The sequence below is a fragment of the Centroberyx affinis genome, unplaced genomic scaffold (assembly GCF_046629955.1).
Source record: "Centroberyx affinis isolate AG114_WGS23_722 - 3 ecotype Tasmania unplaced genomic scaffold, CSIRO-AGI_Caff_v1 ptg000278l_1, whole genome shotgun sequence".
Taxonomy (NCBI): domain Eukaryota; kingdom Metazoa; phylum Chordata; class Actinopteri; order Beryciformes; family Berycidae; genus Centroberyx; species Centroberyx affinis.
The window spans coordinates 563,698-587,063 of NW_027278957.1; the positions used below are offsets into that span (position 1 = coordinate 563,698).

Consider the following 23,366-nt stretch of genomic DNA (forward strand, 5'->3'; position numbering starts at 1 on the left):
TTTGGGTGTCCCATTCACAGACTGTGTTAGAAATAAAACTGTAGGGTCACTGTCAACAATATAACAGTTTGCACTCATCACAGCGTGCTGATAAAAACCCGGGGAAGGTTAAGGGTTGAAAGGAGAAAGAAAAGCAAGCATGTAATCATCCCTGGGTTAATGAAAAACACAATTCTTTGCCTATTCACTTAATCTATTGTGTGAGTTCTGGCTGGAAATGGTCGCTGTGCAACACCAATATACTGGTGTAGGTACAGCAGGGGGAAATGTGTAACATCTTTTCTGAAATCCAAAAATATCTTAAATTATATGTATGAAAAAAAAATAAAGAACCATTACAATAATTGGTTTGACAAATGGTAAAGCATATGAAATTATCAGCCAAGCACAAACAACTCTTTCTGCTGTATGGTTATTCATATTTTCCCCTTCCACAGGAACCAATTTATTTGTTATATAGGAGAAGCCTACTAATAGTGTTGAAAACTAGAGGAATGAATCATTGCTAATGGTTTTAAAAATCAGTATGCAGTGATAAGAACCTAATGATTCTTTGTGCAGTTGTTACAACAAATAGCTGATCTATAAATCTAAAGCCAAGTTCTGAATGACAACAGCCATAATCAGTCAAAGCCAGACTCTTCTTTTTTATCGTTATTCCCTGATTATTGTAGCAGATAGTATCTACCCCTCCAGAGGAAGGCACTATGAATGGTTTTGAATGTCCTCGGATTTTCATCAACTGGTTTTGACTGATGGCTGGATAACAATGTCCCATTGCTTTAAAAAGGACCTACAATATAACTCATCTTCTTGAATGAGAAGTTTGGAGTCGCAGTGCAAAGCACATTCCCTTCTTAGTCGTTGTATCATTATTCGCACACAGTCCACCCTGTCCCTGTGTACAGCATATGGAGGGAATAAATAATGTGTCGTATTCTCATACCTGAAGTCAGAGAGGCACAAATCTCTGTTAGGGAAAAGCCTGCAGACAAAGGCTGTCCTCCTGACTATGTTAGGGGTTTTCATCTCCAGGTAATTGCTTTAGGTAACACAAGAAAGTTTATTTGCCGTTACCTTTTATTAGTCTTTTTTTCATCCTTTTCTTCTCTTATACCTTGCTGTCCTTCTGTTGTGATCAAACAGCTCCTGCAGCGTGCTAAAGGTAGAGATAGCCTACCCAGTAGACAACATTGAACAGCAAGAAGGAGGTGGGAAAAAAGACGCGGGAGTACGCATCCAGTTCATGTATATCTATGTGAACGCGTCCTTTCCGCCAAGCACCTCCTTTACACTCCTCGTAGCAGCAGAAGAAGCTCTGGCAGTCTTTTCCATCCAGGCACTCATAGACACAAGCGTCCTCAAACTCCTGCCAGTACATGGAGTTGTTCAAAGCGATGACAGTGTGTGGCGGTCCCACATCCAGGACAGAGTAGTTCTGAAAAGTTAGTGAAAGACAGAGACTTGGTCAGAGGACTTGGGGGACAAATGCCAGACAGCAGACAAGTTAAGATTCAAGAGTGAATGCACACTGTCACACAGCGGTACGGTACAGAAAGCAAAACTGAACTGCATCCATATGAGGCCAATATCCAACATATCTTATATATAAACAATTGTAACCACAAATGTATGTATGTATAACTCTCAATGTGTTATACTTACGTCTTACTTATCTACATACCTCTCAATGTGTTATGTCAACCATCATCTAAATAAATATGGAACAATTTGTATCTTGGAAAAAAAAATCCACAAATGTATTTCAAAATTTTGACTTTTTTTCCCAAGAAGAATATGTTCATACAGTAAATATTTGCTTTTTAAGTGTTGAATTGCATTTGTAAAACATGTGAGCGTGTCGTTTTATTCAGTTAATATCTAATTTTAACAATAATAACAAAATCCAATCAGTCTTTAAAACATTACACAGCACAGAAACAGTCTGTCTCAAAGTAGCTAATGACCTCCTCTTAACAGCGGATGCAGAAGAATGCTTGATTTTAATCCTCTTAGACTCCTCTTAGTGCAGCTTTTGACATGGAACATCATACAATTTTAATCGACTGCCTTGACCAGTGGTAGGTATCTCAGGCTTAAGCATTGAGTTGGCTTAAATCTAATAGAGTCCTCTCTGTCACAAAAGGCAAATCATCGTCAACCACAGCAGACATCACCTATGGTGTCCCACAAGGCTCAATTCTTGGCCCCATCCTCTTCTCCCTCTACATGCTCCCACTTGGTCACATCATTTGTAACTATAATGTCTCCTTCCACTGCTATGCTGACAACACATGGTTATATCTACCCTTAAGATATAGTGACTCAAAAGTGACCCAAAATGGATCGACACCCAGAAACTGCCTCAGGGACATCAAGTGGTGTTTGTCCCAAAATTCTTTCCAGCTAAATGAAGGCAAATCTGAAATAGTTTACCTTGGCCCCCACAACTCTAGAAATCGTATTCTAAATGACCTAGGTAACTTTTAATTTAGTATAGAGCTAGCTGCAAGAAAATTAGGAGTGATCTTTTTTTTTTTTTTTTTTTTTTTACAGTGAACTGACTTTTGAGGAGCAGGCAAAGAGAGTAGCGCAGTCCTGCTTCTCGCAAGTGAGAAATATATCAAAAATCAAGTCATTTTTATCTCCTGCTGATTTAGAGAGGGTAATTTGTGCTTTTATTTAATGTCTTTTAGACTACTGCCACTGTCCATGGGGGTCTCTTTGCTGCAGGAAAGGTACTTTGAGGGCACAGATTGTTTAAGTATAAATTGCAAAACACCCATGGGTTTTAAAGCAGAGAGTACAAATTACTAAACTGTGGGTGAGTATGAATTTCCACACTGACTTTTTTCCACCAAGCTCTCTGTTCTCTGCACAGAACATGAGTTGACAAATCTTCACTCCCTCCTCCAATTGTTGACAGTCTAGAAAAGGCCTGTCTGTCTTGGAGGCTTGGGCAGGCTGATGCAACAGTTCTTAAAATAGTAACAGTTTTATCAGAAGAGCTTATAAAGGGCAGCATCACATCATCTCAACCCTGAAAAGCTTTTTCTCTGTCAGGGATCCATTTGATAACAAAACTAGAGCACTATCAGGGAAAAGCTATTTTTGTGACAACTGACACTAACATACTGTAAGTGGGCAACACCTTATAATCCCATCTATTTTTCAACATTGCTAATAGTTCATTTGTAAGGACTATTGCTGGAAGAAAATTTGTTACATGTGTATAAATATACTGACTCATGCACAATCTTACCGATCTTTTAGTTTTGCTGCAACTGGGTCTTCGAGCGCTGTACGAGTAGTAATTTAACGTGGCATACTCCATCAAAGCAGCAAAGACGAAGAGGAAGCAGACAGTGACAAAAAGATCCATGGCAGTGACATAAGACACCCTGGGTAGTGATGTCCGGGCCACTGTACTGAGAGTAGTCATAGTCAACACTGTGGTTATTCCTGCAGGGTGGAAGAGAAGAAAGCCCATCTTAGGGATTGTTCACAGTTAACGATGGGGAACCAAAAGATTTGGGTTGGATCCAGTTTCAATTTGATGGTCGTGCCACTTAACTGTACATTTGTACTGTAGGCCTAGATTTTTACCTCCCGAGTAACTTGGTTCGTTTTTAGTAACCAAGCTAAATAGATCCCAGTTAAACAAAGCATTGACAGCTCCATACTGAGCTTGTCTCAAGATCCTTCATGGTCACTTTAAACTCACCAACCGAGACGAGCTCTTTCAGTATCATATCATTTTGCAATGGACTCCAAGCAGAGGGAGCAGAGTACATCAAAGCCCTGTTGACTAACTGTGACTGTAAACAGTAATTTCCACCATGTTTTGTGGCGATATAAAAGCATAAATAAGAAAGAAGCAGATCACATCACACATTTTTGAACAATCCCCCTCTCTGCCCCTCAAATCATATAAAACCTACAACGTAACAATGTTCAAAGTGACACAGATGTCAAGCTGTTACTGTTAAGCTAACTTTAGCCTGACCTGAAGTACGCTAATGGACTAACATTAACACTTTGGGCCACAACAGGACATTCTGATGATGTGACACCCTGACCACATGAGAATCAATCAGATTCACAGAGATAAGAAAAAACTCTAGCAGCAAGACAAATTCACTCTCAGTTCCTCCTGTATGTCTAGCTGGTTTCATTCTTCCCTCTCTCCCATCTCCCTCCATCATGAACATCATAGAGATGCCTATGAGGAAAAAAAAAAAACCTGTGACTCTGCCACTGTTTCACTGAAGTTTCCATGGCAACAAGCTGGCCCCATCTATTTCAGGCGGACATCTCACACATTTTCTTCAGCCTCTGCCTGCCACAGTGATTACCCTTACCTGTTTGCCTGCCTTCTGCTGATAAAGTGGCACAGATTCAAGAGTTTTTGCTCGAAACAAAAGAATGAACAGCAGCTTTGAACACTGGAAAACTCTGAAAAGCATTCCTCTGTTCTGCCAGCCTTAGTGGATGAAATCATTGTAATATATATTCAGTGTGAATTTTGCATTGGACTAGCACATATGGTTTTCAGGCCCACTGTATGTGACCAGTTTCCCGGAATAGTACAGCAAAATTGAAATTGAAATCTAATGAAAAAGAGTGTGATCGGCGTCACTTGCTGTTGATGTCAGCAGGGAGTTATTCATTATTAAGACTGAAACCCGAGCTGAAAGGTTTGCTACTATAGGATGACTCACCCTAGTACTTCATGCATGTTAGAATTACACTTGAGAGGCTATTTCTTTTACTTCTACCACTGGATTGACTTGCCCATGTTGTTTTACAAGCAGCCTACTATTTCCCACATCTCAAAGATCCATTCAATGTCTTTCTTCCTCCCCTTTACTTGAATGTCATTAATTAAAGTAGATGCCTGAAAAAGCAAACATCTTTTTTCCCCACTTTCAGATGCACAGGATGTAATATCTTCTTTAATATGCCAAGTCAAATCAAGTATTGTCCCATGAGGGAAATTTAGTATGCAGCAAGGTTTAAAAAAATTGAAGACGTTTTAAAACATAACAGATTAACTGCACTCATTCTCAATTTTCTTCTTTTCTTCAGTTCTTAATGTATTTAACACAGTGTCTCTGAGCACACGATCCAGCAGCAGGGCAGCGTCTGTCTGCCACTGTAAGGGAGTGGTTGTTGAAGCATTTTTGATGACACACTAAACTCTGACAAGGAGAGACAACACTAAGCAATAGATATCATTCATGAAGAGCTGAGCCAAAATCCCACATCCATACAAATTATTCAAAAGAGAGAGAGAAAAAACATCACACAATTTGGGTACATAGCACTTAGACTTTTTTAGGAATACACAATTTAAATGTTAATTTATTTTGGCTAACAAGCCTTCATCAGAATTTCCTGATATTTCTGTATTGTCAATCTAAAAAAATATCTTTTGATATTTAAAATTGCTATGATCAAATTGGAAGGTGTTTTTCAACCTTTTAAGAAAGTGCTGGGCAAACACAGCATTAGTCAAACATGTGTGTGGGAGAAATTATAAACAAAGAGACAAAAAAAAAAAAAAAGTGAAATCAATTACCTTCACCAAAACGTTCCACAGGACTGCACAAGAACAAATGAAGAGCGTGTACATAAAAGGGAAAAAAGCATAATAAAACAGAAGAAGCTAATGGAGTGATTCAAATTTGAGTGACAAACAAATATCCACACAGCATAGATAAGAGCAGATAAATAAAGAGCATATTCAAAACAGGCGAGCAAAACGAGATAACAAAAAATAAGTGCGCAAATGAAATGCTGACAAAACTTCCAATTGTAGGAACTCAAGATGATGGATCTGGCCTGAATGAGTGAACATCAGCAGTTCCAATTATGATTTTTAGTTTTTCAGTTTTTCAGTGACAAACCTCCTGTAGGCCTTGTGAACTGTGATGGGTGTACCTGTACCTAATGCTGTTCTGGCTGGTGTGGCATCCTTTTTGATCCAGAAGGACACCCAGGACAGAACCACGGTGAGGATGCAGGGGATGTAGGTCTGGATGGTGAAGTAGCCCATCCTTCTGCTCAGGTCAAAGTAGACAGTCATCACCACATAGTCACCTATGCAAACGAAAACAACACCGACATTTGCTTTGAACCTGATGTGAAGCTCTCTCAGAGAAACGTGCATGGTTCCCCCAGAGGCAAGCGAATACTATCGTAGGGTTCATAAATTAGATTGAAAATGTTTTAATGAAGGATAAAAAGAGCTAATTAACTGAAACATATTCAGGCTCATTACGAATTAGGAGCAAATCATTAACTTAAATCACTTAACTGCTTCTTGATATTTTTCAAAGGATAAGTCCTGCGAATAATATAACTTGATCAAGTATACTATACTGTAAGTTGTTTTATTTCTTGTTGGAGGCTTCACTATAAGGGTTCGGTTTAGTAGGAAATGCAAATGCCGTATTACATTTTTAAACAACAGAGCTGAGCCAGCACTGCCTATGGTAGACAGGGTGCAGCTGCCTCCTCGGTTTTCACTGAGATAACTGATTTCAGCGACAGTATCTCTCAGCTGAGATCAGTTATTTGTTGGCTCTTTAGTGGTGAGAGAAAAAGTGGCATTGCATTATAAACCAATGGCATGCGAATTATAGCATCTATGAACTATGTGTCTGATTTTACATACTTCATGCTTAAACACATTTTCTTCAGCTTTATTTTAAAATATATAAAACTGGGCAGTCCATTTCCCACTTTCTTTACAGCGTTTTTTTTTTTTTTTTTAAATGACACAGATAGTAAGAAAGCTGAATGGGATATAAAAAGGAGAGATGCAGGAGAAAGTTCTGTCAGGATTTGATCCTTGGCCAGCAGAGGAGCTGGTTAAGACTCCAGTACACCATTGCTAGGTGCTCTTCAGTATACTTTGTTTTATATTTTACATAGAAAAACACCTCAATGAGCACATAAATGGTGTGAAATTAGACATGCATATAATGACTAACACAAAAATGAACAAAGATGAAGTTTTCAGGAAATCTTAACTGTTAAAATCAAGAATGGAAGAGGCAACAGAATAACTATGATACATAGCCTAACTTAGATTCCCTGGATGTTGAATTTCAGAACTCAACAACAATCTGCTGTTACTATGCGAGCGTGATTTTCAAACTCCTAACTGTGTAGAACACAGATCCAAACGTCTCTAAAACTTAACGTCCCTCTTTGAATATCACTTATGGTACATTGGGTGCATGAGTGTATTGGATGGAAGTAGTTCACTCTGCTCCAATAACTTCATACTTCAAAGGATTAGTTGGGAATTTTGACCCATGTCCCAGTACAGTATTGTACAGAAAGAGACAGCCGCCAGAGAACAACTAATATACTAAATGTTAACTTCAGCCTCTGTGTAGTCTGGTATATTGTTTGGGCTCTGGGGTAAAAGGTAATTACCGTAATCCCTTTTCAACACTGCATATTTTTGCCATTGAAAAGCAGTGGTGGAAGAAGTATTCAGATCTTTGACTAAAGTAAAAGTAGCAATACCACCGTGTAAAAATACTTTGTTACAAGTAAAAGTCCTGCATTCAAAATCTTACTTAAGTCAAAGTACAAAAGTATTAGCATCAAAATATATTTAAAGTAGCAAAAGTAAAAGTAGTCATTATGCAGAATGGCCCATTTCAGAATCATATATATCATGTTATTGGACTATAATTATTGATGCATTAATGTGTTCATCACTTTAATGTTGCAGCTAGTAAAGGTGGAGCTAATTTTAATTACTTTATATACTGCTGGGTAGCTTAACATATAAAATATATATCATAATTTATTAGTTGATTTATAATTTGTATTAATAATCTAAATTTACAAAGTAACTAGTAACTAAAGCTGTCAAATAAATGTAATGGAGTAAAAAGTACAATATTTCCCTCCCCAGTATAAAGTAGCATGAAATGGAAATACTCAAGTAAAGTACAAGTACCTCTAAATTGTACTTAAGTACAGTACTTGAGTAAATGTACTTAGTTACTTTCTACCACTGTTGAAAAGGCTGTTAACGTTGGCTCAATTTATCTTACATTGAGAACACAACTGTAAATGACACACACACACAAAAAATTATAAATTCTAAATTATACAGAAAAGGAAAATGAAAGAGCATAAGCTAAATTTACTAAAAAAAAATGGTAATGAATTGAAAATCATTTCAGCCACTACATCCTTGAAATGCGAAGCTTTATTATGCCTATTGACACACTGCTGAAAGCTTTACCTGCTGTGGTCTTTATTATGTCTGAAGTGTTTCTCAAGCCCATAAAATCAAACTGGTAGAGTCGCCAGGACTTTTGGTCCGCCGCCTCCACAGAGTTCTTCCTCCACTTGTAAATCATCTCATCTCGTGGGTACCCATCTGCAATTACACAGAGCATGTGTGTGTGTGACCCTTGGCGCTGCATAGCACATCCTAATGATGGATGTCCTATGCAGACAGACCTAGGGCCACCCAGAGCAACATTTGTCTTGTGCTGGAGGCCAGCTAATGAAAAGACAGTCTGGAATGAAGACAGAGGCAGCAGAAAAGTAGAGTAAATGAAAGGTTTGGTTCAATAATGCACTGAATCCATCTTGATGTTGGGCCTGACCTTCACATGATGTGCACGGTGCCTGGGAGTGCTTTTACCATTGATCATGTGAGTGTGATGATGGGTTGATGACACCAGTTCTACTATTATGTCGCACTGCCTTGGATTTTCCATTTGTTGAACAGACACATTCATTTCAAATAGAAAAGCTAACAAAATTATGATCATGCCTGATAGTAGTTTGATGTAATAGGCTTTCAATTAACAAAAACATTAACTGTGGGGGAAGATGTTGCTCTAACTGCTAATTGTTTTCAAACATGCTTGATGAATGAATTCCATTAACATTTGCCACGGTTCTCTCATTTGGTATTAATGACATCATTAAAAATTCAACAATCGCTACTCTAATTCAAAGTGGTGGGAAAACAACAAACTGTTCAAAATAGCTCTTTAACTGTAATAAACATTTATGAATGACAGAGGTTTGCATAGAACATTCACAACAGGCTCAAGGCATGATGCATTCATAAATTAACAACATTCATAAAGATTTATTACACATTTACTTACCATGATGACAAAGTACATTTCAAAATAAAAGTTCTCTCGACTGATATTTTTAAAAATGCAACTGGAACTCTAAAAGGAAAATTCCCTCAGACACTATTACACTGTTATATATCATCAATCTGTGATGTACAAAGGGGTCCAGGAGTTATTTTGTGATGTAGTGCTGTAATTTTCCTTTTTAGTGTACTTACTTTCCCTCAACCTGCCTCTTCTACTTCAGGTAATAATTTTCTACATTTCCCAGAATACCTTTCAACAAGGCCCAGAGAACGTGCCTGAACTTGTTCCATTCAGCTGTGGGTTATACGTACGTGAAGAGATCAATAGCGATACCAATAGTGATAGTATGAGCAACAGAGTGAGTTTTTCCTGTTGAGAAAAAGTGAGAATCACACTCCTTACTCAAAATGCAACATTTGCTGTTTGTGTTGTGTCTTGCTTGTTGCAATATGGTCTAGTGAGGCTGCTGTCAGTGGAGAAATTGGTGTCTCTGCCTCTTCTACGATGGTTTTCTTCCTGTATGATTGTCGATGCAAAATGGTGAGTCCAGAAAGAAGCCTTGCTCTTTGATTCTGAGGGACTGACACCAAAACCTGATGTTTACTGTTGATGTTTTAGACTGTTGAAACTTTTTTTTGCTATTAAACTCTATTGTAGCTGCTCTGAAAATATCTGTGCGTTCAGACCATCAAACAATAAAATTGGCCCAAAAATGCAAGGTACATCGCCAATAGCTGTTGGCTAATACTGTTTTGTAAACAGTATTAGTGTTTGGTCAGTGGACATGTTAATCTGTTTTAGGGTAGATTTTTCCTTTAAGGAAGGTAAATTTAGCAGAAAAATTCAACCTAAAACAGATTAACATGCCCATGCAATAGAAATGTTGGTTTAGAACTGCAGCAAACAGGAAAACCCTTAGTAACAACCTGGAAATGGAAAGGTTTTATAGTCGCAAAACAGGCAGCAGTATGAGTCATCAGTTGCAGGGAGCGCTGCTCTCTAATAGCTTACAATCCAACGGGGTCAAGCTAAACTCAAACAGTCAAGCCCAAAAAGTGATTAAAACACGTCCTTTAACACTGTAACACAATAACATGCTGTCACTAAACAATTATGGCATTTCAGTTATAGTTATTTCAGTCCATTTGATACTTTTTGGCACTGCTCACACACTTCCTCAGTCTTCTGTTGCGTTCAGGTCACATCGGAAGAAGCGGAGAAATGGGATTTTGTTGCTTCAGCTTGAAAAAGTTCACACGTTTAACTAACATTGCTTGCTTTTTGTAAGTAGGGTTGATGGCAGTGTGAATATTTTGATAATTCTGAGTGTTAATGTTGTGCTATGCTGTTGTTTGTGTAATGTTTTTCCAGCAGGCAGCCAATCACAAGCTTTCTCTCAGGCCATGATATAATACTGTTTATATAATAATTTGTTTATTTCTCAGAATACTCAACCTCCCTGGTATACCATACAGTACCAACTGTTGCTATATTCTGTATGCTTCACTCTCTTGGTCCCTTTACTTCTGTCTGTCCACATCCGTGCTGTACTCAGTTGATTATTCCAATCCCCTTGAGGCATGATGGCCTAAAAGGTAAGCAAATTTGACTTAATCAGAAAACAGACACATTGCCATGGGAACCAGGCTAATGTCCAGTGATTTCCTTGGGCGAGGAAATGGGTCTAATGGATCACAGCAGGCCTGGTCCACAGACATGGTGGTGGTTGGTGCAGAGAGCAGGTTTTAAGCTAATACCCTGCGCAAGGTGCAAGGTCTTATCACAGTAAATCACTTTGTAATTTTGATAATTCATCTCTCGGAGAGGGCTCTATAGATCCAGAGCAGATAACATATAACCCATATCTTTCATTTTCAACGCACTGCTCCATTCCTCACAGCATCACAGGCTGGATTCCCTGCCTGTGGGAGTGGTAAACCTTCAAATGACCTCCGTCACATCTAAACACCTAACAGTGAGAATAACAATTGATTGGCACATGTGATTAAAGAAGAGAAGTTAAGTTGGGGAACAACTTTGTAATTAGGAAGCCATAACAGAGGAGTCATTTATCCAGTCAACTTCCCATGAAAGCAACAGGAGTTACACAAAAAAATATTAGTAGTAATCGCTGAATTTACCATTAAGGCTTAAAAAAAAAAAAATCACTAAGAATTGCAACTTTGTACAAAAAGAGATTTGTTTTAGCTCATGTGCTACTACTAAACTGTACAGTACGTATACAGTCCCGAACCTGCATAATGATAAGGTAGTTTGGTTTTTCTTGCATTCACAATCCTAAATTTTAAATTTAAACAAAGATTACTTGCATTTAAATATCTCATGCTAGCTAACAGAAAATGTGGCTAATAATGAGACTCAGACATCTCAATTTTGTAATGGTGCTGCCATAAAAAGAGGCATTTCAGGTTTGAACATCTTTCAGTAAAAAGTGAGAAGATCAGAAACATTTGTAGAGCTGATGAGGTAGAACAACAAACCACTCCAAAAATTAGGCAGTGTATCATACAATACCTTAACAAATTAGCTGAGGTCAATGACTTCATGATCAAAAAGATCATATCTGACCAACACTATAGAAATCTGTAAACAACTCAATTAAGAGTTGTTACAGACTCCACTTAAAGGATAAGGCGGGTGTTTTTTAATGCATTGCTTACAGTCAACAAATCCTTTGAAAATAACAAAATCAACAATGTGTTTGCTCTACTCCCGTTACTTTCTGACTTTCCACGTACCGTTTTTTCAACCCGGAAGTCATTGGCTCCAATTGTAAACTAAAAACGAAAACCTTGAAATACAGCTCACAAAGACATAGTTTCAATTTTAAAAATTGCTAACTGTTACCACGAAAAGTCAAACTGTTGTAGTTATTACCAAATCAAATTCAAATGGGAACAAATTCTTCATTACACCGGGGACTATTTTCGGTGCTACGGAACTACTTTCCTGAGATTGCAAGAGATCGCCGGCTTATTAATTTGTTTGAGGAAAAAGGCGGCTGGCCCGGTGCATTTGATGTGTTTTTAATAGTTTTTTTAATACAGTGGAGTTCTATGGCTGCTGGGACATGGCTCCATTGGGATGAGACTTGTTGGCAGAACAAAATCATTGCTGATTTTGTTATTTTCATAGGATTTGTTGATGGTAAGCAATGCATTAAAAAACACCGGCCTTATCCTTTAATATAAATGAATTTACCACAATTATTATATGGAGGACGAAGGCTGTGACGGGAATGTTAACACTTCCTCTAGCAAACTACACCAGTATGGAGGGTGAAAGCAGTGTTTTAAGGTAATGGCAGAAAGGTGGAGGCTGCTTGACTCACTGCCTGGGAGGCGGCTCCTCCCAGGCAGGAGAATACATTTTCTCTAATCAAGAACATAACATGAAGAAAAACAACATCATCCTTTAAAAATAGTACTTCTGAATGGATCAGGAGACACCTGCATTGCCAGTGTGTGTCAGTGTGGGTGTTCTTGCATGTTTGTTTGTATGAATGCCTCCATACATGAATGCCTGTGTGAAATGTTTCTTTGCTTGTATATGGTTTGAGAACATGCTCTAAAAGGCTTTGGAAACTAACAGAAAGAAAGCAGCCGCATGCTGAGCAGTGGTCAGACTGTAGGAAAGGGCAGTGAGAGGACTGTCTCGTTCTTTGAGGTCTGGGAATGATTGTGACAATGAAGCCTGTAATTCACACTATAATAACCCATTTACACCTGGCATTTCACGACTTGAATCCAGATTGTATCCGGATGCGATTTATCCACATTACATTTTCATTTGTCGTCAAAAATGCGCCTTCAGCAGCCGGATAGAAATCTGATTGCCCTCCCCCTGCGCTTTCCACTGGAATATGCTAATTCTGTCCACAGTGACAGTAAACATCTGGTTTCATTTGTACTCCAGCCGTGAGTCTCATCCATATCCAACCGATAGTACATGTTTTCTCCTGTAGTCTGATGGTGTACGTATGTGGCTTGGAGAAACACTTCCATTTACATCTGGTTAACTTGAGGCCATCTCAAACCACATCCCGAAGTGGTTTGAGCAATCAGACTTGAATCCGTTCCCAGTGCGTCTTGGGTGCATTTACACCTGGATTTTTATGTGCCATCGGATTGCTATCCGATCACTCAAGACGCACTTTAATGTCAGGTGTAAATGGGGTCAAAGACACCATGTAAGACACACACTGGAACGGTACAAAAAGGATACAGGTCTAGAATTCAGTAAATTTAGAACTCCAGAATGACAAAAAAAATGACAGTAGTTCAAAAAACATTAAGTAGCTGTCAACTAATAGGATCTCATTTGGGTAAAACATTTCCAAGGCAAGGAGGAAGGAAGGCATCTGAAGGAAATAGGCATTCTGGCCATGATCTTAATTCCTTAACACATTGTAACTAGCTTGTCTGTACATTGAGACTGCTTCTATGGAAATGTATTTTATTCTATGAGAATGTATTTCATTTGTGACACAGACGTGTTTCATGGAAGAGACTAACCTGTCATATGTAGCTGTATTCTTTTTTTATAATGGAGAGACTATACTGGCTATTACTGTTATGTATGCAGTTTAGTGTACTTCAATGCACTTTTATGCACTTATACTTAACTTATTGTACTTTAGTTCTGTAGACACTGCTGTATGAATGCTTGATGTACTTGTTCGCATACAAAGAGAAAGGAGAGACAAAGAGACCTTCACCATAGTAGTCAGGAATAAAGATCCTAAATTTTAGTTTGTGTCGTGTTCTTTTCCAAGGACACATGTATGTTTCCAAATTGCATTTATTGCTAAGCTTTTGGTTTTCTGTATTTTTTTGGATATAATATTCTGTTGTTAGCACTGTCATTAACACTTGGCAGCTCATTTCAAGCATATGCTAGGGAAATTTGACTGCTGATTCAACATGTTCAAATATTGCCCTAGCCCCATGTACACTAGCCTGTAAGCAAGAAACTATAAGGATACGACATGCTGCTTCCCTCTGACAGTGTGGAAATTAACAACACTCTGAGCAAGGCTAGACAAATGAGCAATAACCCAGGTACATGTATGTGCACCTCCATAATGACGAGGCAGCAGGGCAGCGCAGTGAGCAGGGAGACTCAGTTTCAGACACATTTTCGACTGGGAAGACAGACACCGAGCATCTGGCCTGTTGAAGCATCCTTAGGCAAGGTGCAGAATCCCTAGCAGCTTCAGGGTGCTGAAAAATTTCCCCCTTACTTGCTGTCTGTGTTAAGAATTTCCCCTTCACGGATCAATAGAGTATCAAAAAAAGAAAAACAAATAGCAGAAACTATCTTAATATTGACACAGATACAAATCTTCAAAATCTATATACACACAGTGCAGCTCTTTACAACCCAGACATCTATTCATTATTAACATTTTTACATAATTACACATACAGCTGAAGAACAGAGAATTTATCTTGATGAAAAGCCAATAAAGTTCAATAACACACCATGTAGTGTCGCTGTATAACAGTCACAAATTAAAGAGTGTTGAAATTCCTAAAATACTGGTCTTTACTGACAATATATAGAGTCTATGGTTACATTTGGGTCTGGACCCTCCCAAGTTTTGTGTGCATTGTGCATTTGTAGTCATACCACATCCATATGAAGCAAAGCTATTATACTGGGTAGAGTAAACAAAATCACAACCAACAAGACTGTTAACATTTCTGCCAGGCCAGTAGGAAATCCAGGGTACTAGCACGGCATGCCATTATTTTAAAAATAAAGTGAGTAAGTAATAAAGTAAAGCAAAACCAAATGCATTTTATAAACTGTACTTCATAAACAAAACTCAGATTTCACTCTGCTTTGTAAGTGAAGTTTAGTAAGCTTAACTGTGTTTCAGAGAGCCTGGATGGAGTTTGAAATCACCCTTGGTTTATCATCATTCATCATATGTATTTGAATTTTATTTAAATTCCCTTGCATTCATTATCAGTCAACCTGGTTGCACTACTTTTAAAGACTTATTTTTGGCATTTTATGCTGTATTTGAGAGATATAGTGAGAAAGAGACAGGAAGGTATGGGAGAGAAAGCGAGGGGAGGACATGCAGCAAAGGACCACGGGCCGGATTCAAACCCGGGTCGCTGCGGGAAGGACTGAGCCTTATGGTACGCGCCCTACTCCGTGAGCCACCAGCACTACTTTTAATGATTCAAAAACAAAATCGTAGTATTTCAAACCACCACCTCTAAAGTTGTAGTTGCTCTTAGGCAGCCAGTTCAAAAGTATTCTGCATTTCTCTCTCTGTAGGTTTCTCTGAGGACACAGTAAAAAGGATTGATCACAAGCAGCTGAAGCCAGGTGGGCCAGCATCATACACTCACATGAACCATGGTCAATGCACTGCCTGCTGTGCTAAAAGAAAAATGAATTTCACCTCAGCAACACAGCCACCTGAAACAAGCCTGATAGAATGGGGTGTTTTGTAGCACAAGATACTCTAAAAAATGATATTTCAATTTGTCACCCTGGCTACTTTTGGTCCTGTCCTGTAAATACTGAAAATGGTAAATATTACACTGACAGCACAAACAGGCTGGCCTTACAGTGTCAAAACAGAAAGAGCCAACTGTCATGGGTAATTGATAAAGCAGAGGCCTTGGCCAAGGTGTACTCACAGCTGGAGAAGATGAGTGGACAGGAGTGCTCGTCCATCGGAAAGTTATGCAGCTGCAACTGGCATTCTGCGTTTATAGTCAGTCTGCAAAGAAAACAACAGAACCATCATTTTGTATCAGATCTTTGTTCTTTATTGAGTCTTCACTCTGCATAGATCCTGACACTGTATGATGGCTTGTATGGATGTGCATATGGATGTAAATGTAGTAAAATATGGTGTACAGACAATATGAATAATGGTCTAAATGTAAAAAATTAACTTTCTTGATTATTTTGTTTTTAAGTTCATCTGATGAGCTATTTAATGTGAATGTGTGGAAGCAGCAGTGTTTGTATTTTTGAATTAGCACTCATTAGGGCATAAATTTACAGTAATTCAAGCACCATAAGTCAGTGTGAGCCACCTGTGAGTGGAGATGGTGATCATCCAGATCAGTGGTTCTCACTCCTGCAGGACCCAGAGTAAACTGCTGGTTTTCTATCATACCAGCTAGTTAATTGCAGTTAATTGCAGTTAATTGCATTCACCTGGCATCCCAGGTGTAGAATTGTCCCTGATTAGATGGTTAGAATGAAAACCAGCAGGGATCTGAGCCCCGAGGACCAGGACTGAGAACCACTGATCTACAGCAGTAATTGTCAACCCAGTCCTCAGTGACCCACTGTCCTACAACTTTTAGCTTCAACTGAGAGTAGAGTTGGAGCTAAAGGTTGCAGGACAGGCGGTCCTTGAGGACGGGCTTGAGAACTACTGACCTAGAGCCAAGCTACATTCCCTAAGGGGGTAGGGGGTGGGGGTCATGGATGAATGGACTCCTCACTTTTATTTTACCAACCCAGTAATCGGCCCTTCAGTCTACTGATTTTATTGCTCATTTTTGTTTCTCTAGAAATTGCTTCTTGAAGACCATTTATGATCACCAAATGCAGATTAGAAAAACACATTAGCCTGTAAAAATCAGTCCACCTAAACTATATTTTCATAGCACTATATTAGACCATTTTTACAAAATGTGTACCATTCAAAAATAAAACCAATGCATAAAAAGTATAAATAAAAGATTCAAAGAGTGTATTGTTTTTGCTAGTCTAAGTTCTTCAGGCATGTCATTGGAAAGATGAGGGGCCCAGACAGAAAACACCTTGTCACCTTGAGTTTAGAACAGCCAAAAGGATCTTAGGCTGCATTTCAGCTCATAGAGATACAGGCTGGCACATCTGATCACTGGCAAAATTGCTTTGCACTGAATGAGCCATTGTTTTCCTACGGAGAGAGCGATGGCACCAACCTCAGAGGCAGCGCTACCTTTGGCGTCATACACACCACTCAAAATTGTGTGCATTGCTAAGTAAAAGAACAGGTAACATTAATGGGTATGTGAGTACTGTGCTGATTAGTTTAAAAAGCTCACACAAACAATGTCATGTTTTGCTAAATTGTAACGGGTATAAAATACTGGTGTGAAGAGATGATTTAACGTCACCTAATGTTTTTATATCCCCCACCCACCTGCTACCTCGTACCACGATGTACCAACAAGCCTACCTACGCCCTGCTTAGTGGTGAAAACACAGCACAGGACCTTCGTCATGTGTGGGCGTCATTAAGAGGTCTGTGATGCAGCTCAGGGCCAGCTGTGCCTTAAGACTAGACAAACCTAGTGATGTGTTTATGCTGCATATATAGGTTGTTGACCTTCAATTATAAACCAGTCAAAGCAAGCAATTAACATTCTATCTTAAAACCATTGAGATAAGAGGTAACAGACAAACTTAAGGTTGCCCTGATCCCCTTAGATGTGCTGAAGTAGGCTATACAATCTGTGGCAACTTTCACAGATGAACTTGATTTAGCTAGTTTGAAAATAAACTTGGTGCTACAATAAACCCAGTTCACGTGTTTCCATGAAACTACAGCTTACATGCTTGATAAATAAGGAATACAAATGATGTTGAAAGCAGAGTTCTGGCAGTTCTATTATAGGATAGGCTGCATTTTTCCAGAAAGGTTTTGTCCACTCAACCACATACAGGGCAAGATAAAGGCCGCAAAACACAAAAAATCGTTATGAGTGATAACCTTGCTCCTGCGGTGAAGCATTTCTACCTGGGCAGCTGTCAGAATGACAATGGGTGTGTTCGTTAACCACTCTCAAGCTTTCCTGTGGAGAATTCATGAAACAATCAGGTGGCGTTCCAGCTGATGGACGGTTTTCCCTCCAGGACATCTGCTAGCATGGCTCAAATTGATCTTGCGATGCACTGTCTACAGTCTGAGTTTGTTTTTTTTACAGTCACCCATTTGTGTGCTGCTAAGCCACTAAGATTACTTAAGTGAACTACTCTCACATAAGTGAAATCAATGTTCGCACACCCGCTTGGACAGCAAATCCAAGGACTTTTCCACGACTTTCAAGGTCTTGTTTGGTGCAATTCAAGGACTCCAAATTGTCATGTTGTGGGGTAAGATGTGGCATTAGTCAGAATTAGACTCATAGAGACTCGTGGTGAAATCCTTCATGTTAAACCTGGGAAATATTGATCCAGAGAGCCGAGGCATACTGATGAATTTGGTTGCTATATTTTAACAAAAATCAAGTATTTCAAGGCCATCCATTCATTTTCAAAAACTCTGAAAGCCTTGTATTATTTTTCTCAAATCCAGAAACTTTCAATGATTATCAAGGCCTGTGGGAACCCTGTGAAATTTTATTTTTCTGAACTTGAGAAATAGCTGTGACAATAGCAGACTCTATGTGTTTGAGTGGAATTACAGAAACATGTTTAGATTCTGTACAGTCCTTGTGGTGATGCCATATGGGCCCAGGAATAGAGCCAACTGAAGCTGGCTCTTGAATGCCAAGTCACTGTCTTGCTGGGATAAAAAAATGAATTCATGAGAATCAATACACAGTGGACCACTCGCTTCCTCTTATATTTAGTTGCCCAGCTAATTTCAGCTAAAGTTGCATTTTCATGTGAAAAAGTTAACAATAGCCTCAGAAGCCAACATTTTGCATGCATTTGTTACTTTTAATGTATTTTTATATGAATATATCATTGTGCACTGTGCTATATTTGCCTATTTGAATGGTGCTGGTGTACACCCTCATACTGAATAGGCTGAAAATGGTAAATAGTATGGTAAATGTAAGCAATACTAAAGACCAGACACAGATGAATATAAGGACATGAGGAAAAATATTTGTAATTCTGGTATGATCCTTTAACCTCATTAAAGCATGGAATTGGGACAATACCATGCAAGTGGGAGAGGCATAGATATCACAAAATGTCATCTCTGTTTACTTCGGCCAAGCCAAGGCACAATTAATACCAAATGACATTTCATTGTCTTTCTCTCATGCCATCAACAGATATTACCCCTCAAAGTCTGCAGTTCCCATGAATATTGAATATCAATATAACTCCATGAGGGAGAATCTAGATGGGCTTTGTTTTTGATTTGACTCACCCATGGTAATGGTGTTGCGTCTTTTGTTGCTAAGGAAATGTTGTGTGAAGTGTCTGAGACAACAGGCTTCCTGCGCAGCTGTAAAATGTCCTCTGGTCCAACTAGGGTCTGGCTATCCTGAGTCTTACAGGAGATTCATTAAATAGGCCATGGCAAAATAGTTTGATAATGCTTAACTAAATAGAGAACAGCACTTATCCAAAATCTATACATGGCTTGTTGTGTAAGACGCCATCAGAAGGACTGAGGCCCAGATTCATTAAAGGTTTGAGCAGGGAAGACCGTGCAATATATCACCAAAATGACCAAACCAGAATGCCATGCTCTTCACTAACTGTACACAATAATTGTAATGTGCACCTAATAGCGCTGTACTGTTTCCATTCCCTGACAAACACAAGAAATAATGGAGATTTATGAGAAAAGATACATTTGGGATTTGACAGAATTATCAAATTTATCACATAGAATTGTTGCCATTCTTTTCTGTCATAATCTGTGAACTTGAACAACAGAGGGAAAAACAGTGAAAAATCCTTTTAAACATTGTCAATTAAAAAAATCTGGAGATGTCTTGCCACGACACTCCAACATAAGGACAATGTCAAAAAAGATGGAGAACAGTCTAAGGATGCCCATTACAGAAGGAGCAATTTATATTAATGTTGTGAGTGCTTCAATTATAAAGAGGTGCTTTAGGGCACAAGGGTGCCAACCTTGGTGGATTAAAGCTCAAGCAGGCAATTTGCGCCTGCAGTTGGTGGGGAAAGGGCCATTTCCTTGTACAGTGCTCTTTTTGGAGGCTTGTTTGTGCCACAACTAGATTTGCATGCATTTCTTGGTGAATAAAACAAAAACCCTGTACTCTTAGCTCAAGCAGCTAAGGCACAAAAGATATGTGTAAAATGCCCCCTTGACAACCTTGGTGAATCTGGACCTGGGTCTGCTACAATCTGAATTGACTGATTGATTAGCTTTATTGATCCTCATGGGGAAACTGAGGTAGCCACTCTGCACACAAAACACAGAGATCCAGGGGAGAAAAAAAGGTTTCCAGAAATACAGTCAGAATGTTGATACCTACATAGTTTTCCAAATAATAAATCATAAACCATTTAGGATCTTATTCTTGATAAACTGTTTGTATACATGTTCATATGCTGCTTTTATATATTTTATATTTCTGTGTACATGAATAAAGAGGATATCCCAAATATTAACATGCAAACCGATCTCCTGCACTAAATAGAATTAGGTGTATGTATGCAACCAAAAGTAAATAGAGTGAGCTGTTTGCATGTCTTAGTATCCCAGCTAATTTTGCTATGTCCAGGCATCTCATATGCTCAATAACATACCCAGACTATTGTCCACTTGATATGGTCAACACATGTCCAGTCAAAAAACATATTTCTTAGTGCACAAGACCACTGCTTTATCTGGAAACTCACTTCAGTTACATCTTTACAATCGCAACACATCATTAGATTTACATGCAGGCAAATCATCCATCACCCTAACCCTAACCCTGTTGAAAGAGCTGGGGCAACCCTTTAATAATGTTAACAATGAGAATACTAAGCCATGTAAAGTCTCAGGTGCATTCAGGTCAGATGAGGTATTTACGAGCATGTACCATTGCATGATATTCATCCACACTATAGGTGACATTATGCCTACAGCCGTAACCTTAGGTGGAACTAGAAGAATTGTTATTTATCATATAGTATTTTGGTTACATGATGGAGATTGTTGCTATTATTATTAGTGATTAGTGATAGTATTAGCATCAGTAATATTCATTGAGTTCCTATTGTTATTATTGCTACATATAAAATATTTTAACTGAAAATTAGAAGGTATGAGGCCTAAGCTTTGACATTGTACATTGTAATGAAACAGTTTAGTCCACAGAAGACCTCCATTCTAATGGGATAATTGAGGTTCTACTATACCAAGAATAAGTTGGCCAAAAATTAAATTTTCCTCTACTTACCTTAGGGTATAAAGTATTTTCCCGTCATTCCATATTCTGAGCAGCTGATTGGGTGTTGTAATCCAGTGGGAATCTGCGGTCTTGGAATTTCTGAAGATGGTATCTGGCAGCCAAATAAGTCCGACCATATTGCTGTTCAAAGTCAATATTTTCATTGTGCTGTTGTATCTGAGGCGGCTGTCTGTCCATGTCTGAGCAAAGATGATGTCGATTTGGTATTCCTAAAAGAGGGAATCAGAAGAACATACATCAGCTGATATGCAGCGTAATATCATTTGATACTATTTAATTTAAAAAACAAACATAAAGGAAATGTCACTAGTGTCTTTAGCTAAAGGTAAAGAAAGGGAAAGAGGGAACAACCTCGCCTGTCACCCAAAGTATTGATTTTCCTTCAGAGTGACCATGAAACTGCATGGAGCGATTCTGAAAGCTTCAGCAACACTTGAAATTCATTTTTCTTGTGAAACACAAGTGGAACGGGCGAGGAATAATATGTGAAGACAGCGTAATCAACACCAGTTGGAGAATAAACAGAGTGTACCTACAAAGTGAGTCATGCTCTTTTCCTTCCCTGCTCTAATGCACAAAGGCAGATATTATTCAAGGCGATGTTACGCATGTCTTTGTGATCTTAGTCACTTTTAGAGCTCCTCATCTGAGATCTCTTACATCATTTATGAACATGGTGACATACAAAAACATTGCTTCAGTATAGTCTATCATTCTTATACCATATATGCCACTGACTGGAACTCCCTGCTGGCACGCAGACAAAACCCTACGGCTTTATCCGAGGTGCTTCCATTCAGAATTCGGAGGGGAATCCATCCAGCTCACTGACTTGGATAGAGGTCAGCACCGGCTTTTAGTCGCTGTAACATGGATTACGTGGCTGAGTGCTCAGCGCAGGGTATTGAGGAAAACCCAGACTAGTAAAGACAGAGCAGATCTATGTGAGTCTGGAAACCATTAAGGGATTTATGGGCTCATACTCTCCATTCTATCATACCAGTTCCACAGATAACAGATAAAGAAAGAAACCACAGTGAAATCTAGACTGTAGTGAAACACAACATTATGAAGTTTCCTGTGACTTAGTTCACAAGGACTGTGGTGATTCAATGTACAGTGAGCCCCAGACTGCCTTTTCAATGAGTCACCGAAGTCTGGACCTCCTGATACAACAAGGTCAAAAACATTAACCTCTCATCAGTCTTAACCATTTTAATCACTTTTGACTCTACACTCCTGTTTCCATTTCAAAAAGACTGAATGGATGTTTTGGCCATTTAGGCAGTTTTGCTACTTTTTGATCATGTTGTGTCATTTCAAACACATTGGGCATATTCATAAAACAGTAACAGCACTGCAGTGTAAAAAAATCTGCGTCTCAGCAATTTTCTGAAATTTGCCGGGGCTGTGATTTTAGCTGGCACTCCTGTCAGCTAAAAACAAAAAGATGAAGCTACAGTGGGCACCAAAACTGGATGATTGAAGAGCAGAAAAATGCCACCTGGTCTGACAAATCCTGGTTTCTGTTGTGACATGCTGATAGAAGGGTCAGAATTTGGTGTAAACTACATGCCTGCCTGGTGTCAACCGTGCAAGCTCGTGGTGTAATGGTGTGGAGAATGTTTTCTTGTCAAGAGTGGTGGTGGCACGCACATCCCTTGCCCTTATCTGAGGCAGGTGCTGAATGGAACTGAAGTCAACTAACAGGTGAAGAACAGCCTGCACACTGCAAGGCTCCCTTCAATTCATCTCAAGCCAATAGAGCACCTGCTGGATAAAGTGGAACAGGAATGTTCATAAAATGTCGGCAAAAAATATACAGGAACTGGGTGATGTTATTGAGTCAGCATGACTCCTGGCACCTTGTTGAAGCCATTTCGCAAACAATTCTGGCTGTTCTGTGGGCAAAATGGGTGTTTCACCCAGTAAAACCTGGGTGCACAGTACCTAATAAAGTGGTCAGGGAGTGTAGCATCTATTTTGCAAAAAACAGCAAATGACTATAACTACAGATTCCTCCTTAAATTTATTCTTTATT

At 38.9% G+C, this 23,366-nt stretch overlaps 1 protein-coding gene across 2 annotated transcripts; it reads right to left on the minus strand.

Moving 5' to 3' along the window:
* Positions 1-1,159: 1,159 nt before the first annotated feature.
* On the minus strand, positions 1,160-21,441 carry LOC139638683 (gamma-aminobutyric acid receptor subunit gamma-3). Of its 2 annotated transcripts, none has more exons than XM_071512761.1 (6): positions 21,314-21,441; positions 15,842-15,924; positions 8,276-8,413; positions 5,950-6,102; positions 3,263-3,462; positions 1,160-1,438 (listed from the first exon to the last, which is right to left on the minus strand). In XM_071512761.1, the coding sequence occupies exons 1-6, from the start codon at positions 21,439-21,441 to the stop codon at positions 1,160-1,162; spliced, it is 981 nt and encodes a 326-aa protein (XP_071368862.1). The 2 variants fall into 2 exon arrangements, with proteins under 2 accessions (XP_071368862.1, XP_071368853.1); XM_071512752.1 differs by having other exon boundaries at positions 1,160-1,463; positions 3,255-3,462.
* Positions 21,442-23,366: the final 1,925 nt, after the last annotated feature.

Excerpts from the sequence above, each read along its gene's own strand:
- LOC139638683 (XM_071512752.1), bottom strand. The coding sequence starts at position 21,441 with ATGGTCGGACTTATTTGGCTGCCAGATACCATCTTCAGAAATTCCAAG. Across the intron at positions 6,103-8,275 it reads CATAATAAAGACCACAGCAG|GTGACTATGTGGTGATGACT; the intron begins GTAAAGCTTTCA and ends TCGTTTGCATAG. Across the intron at positions 1,464-3,254 it reads ACTAAAAGATCGGTAAGATT|TCTCTGTCTTTCACTAACTT; the intron begins GTGCATGAGTCA and ends CCTCTGACCAAG.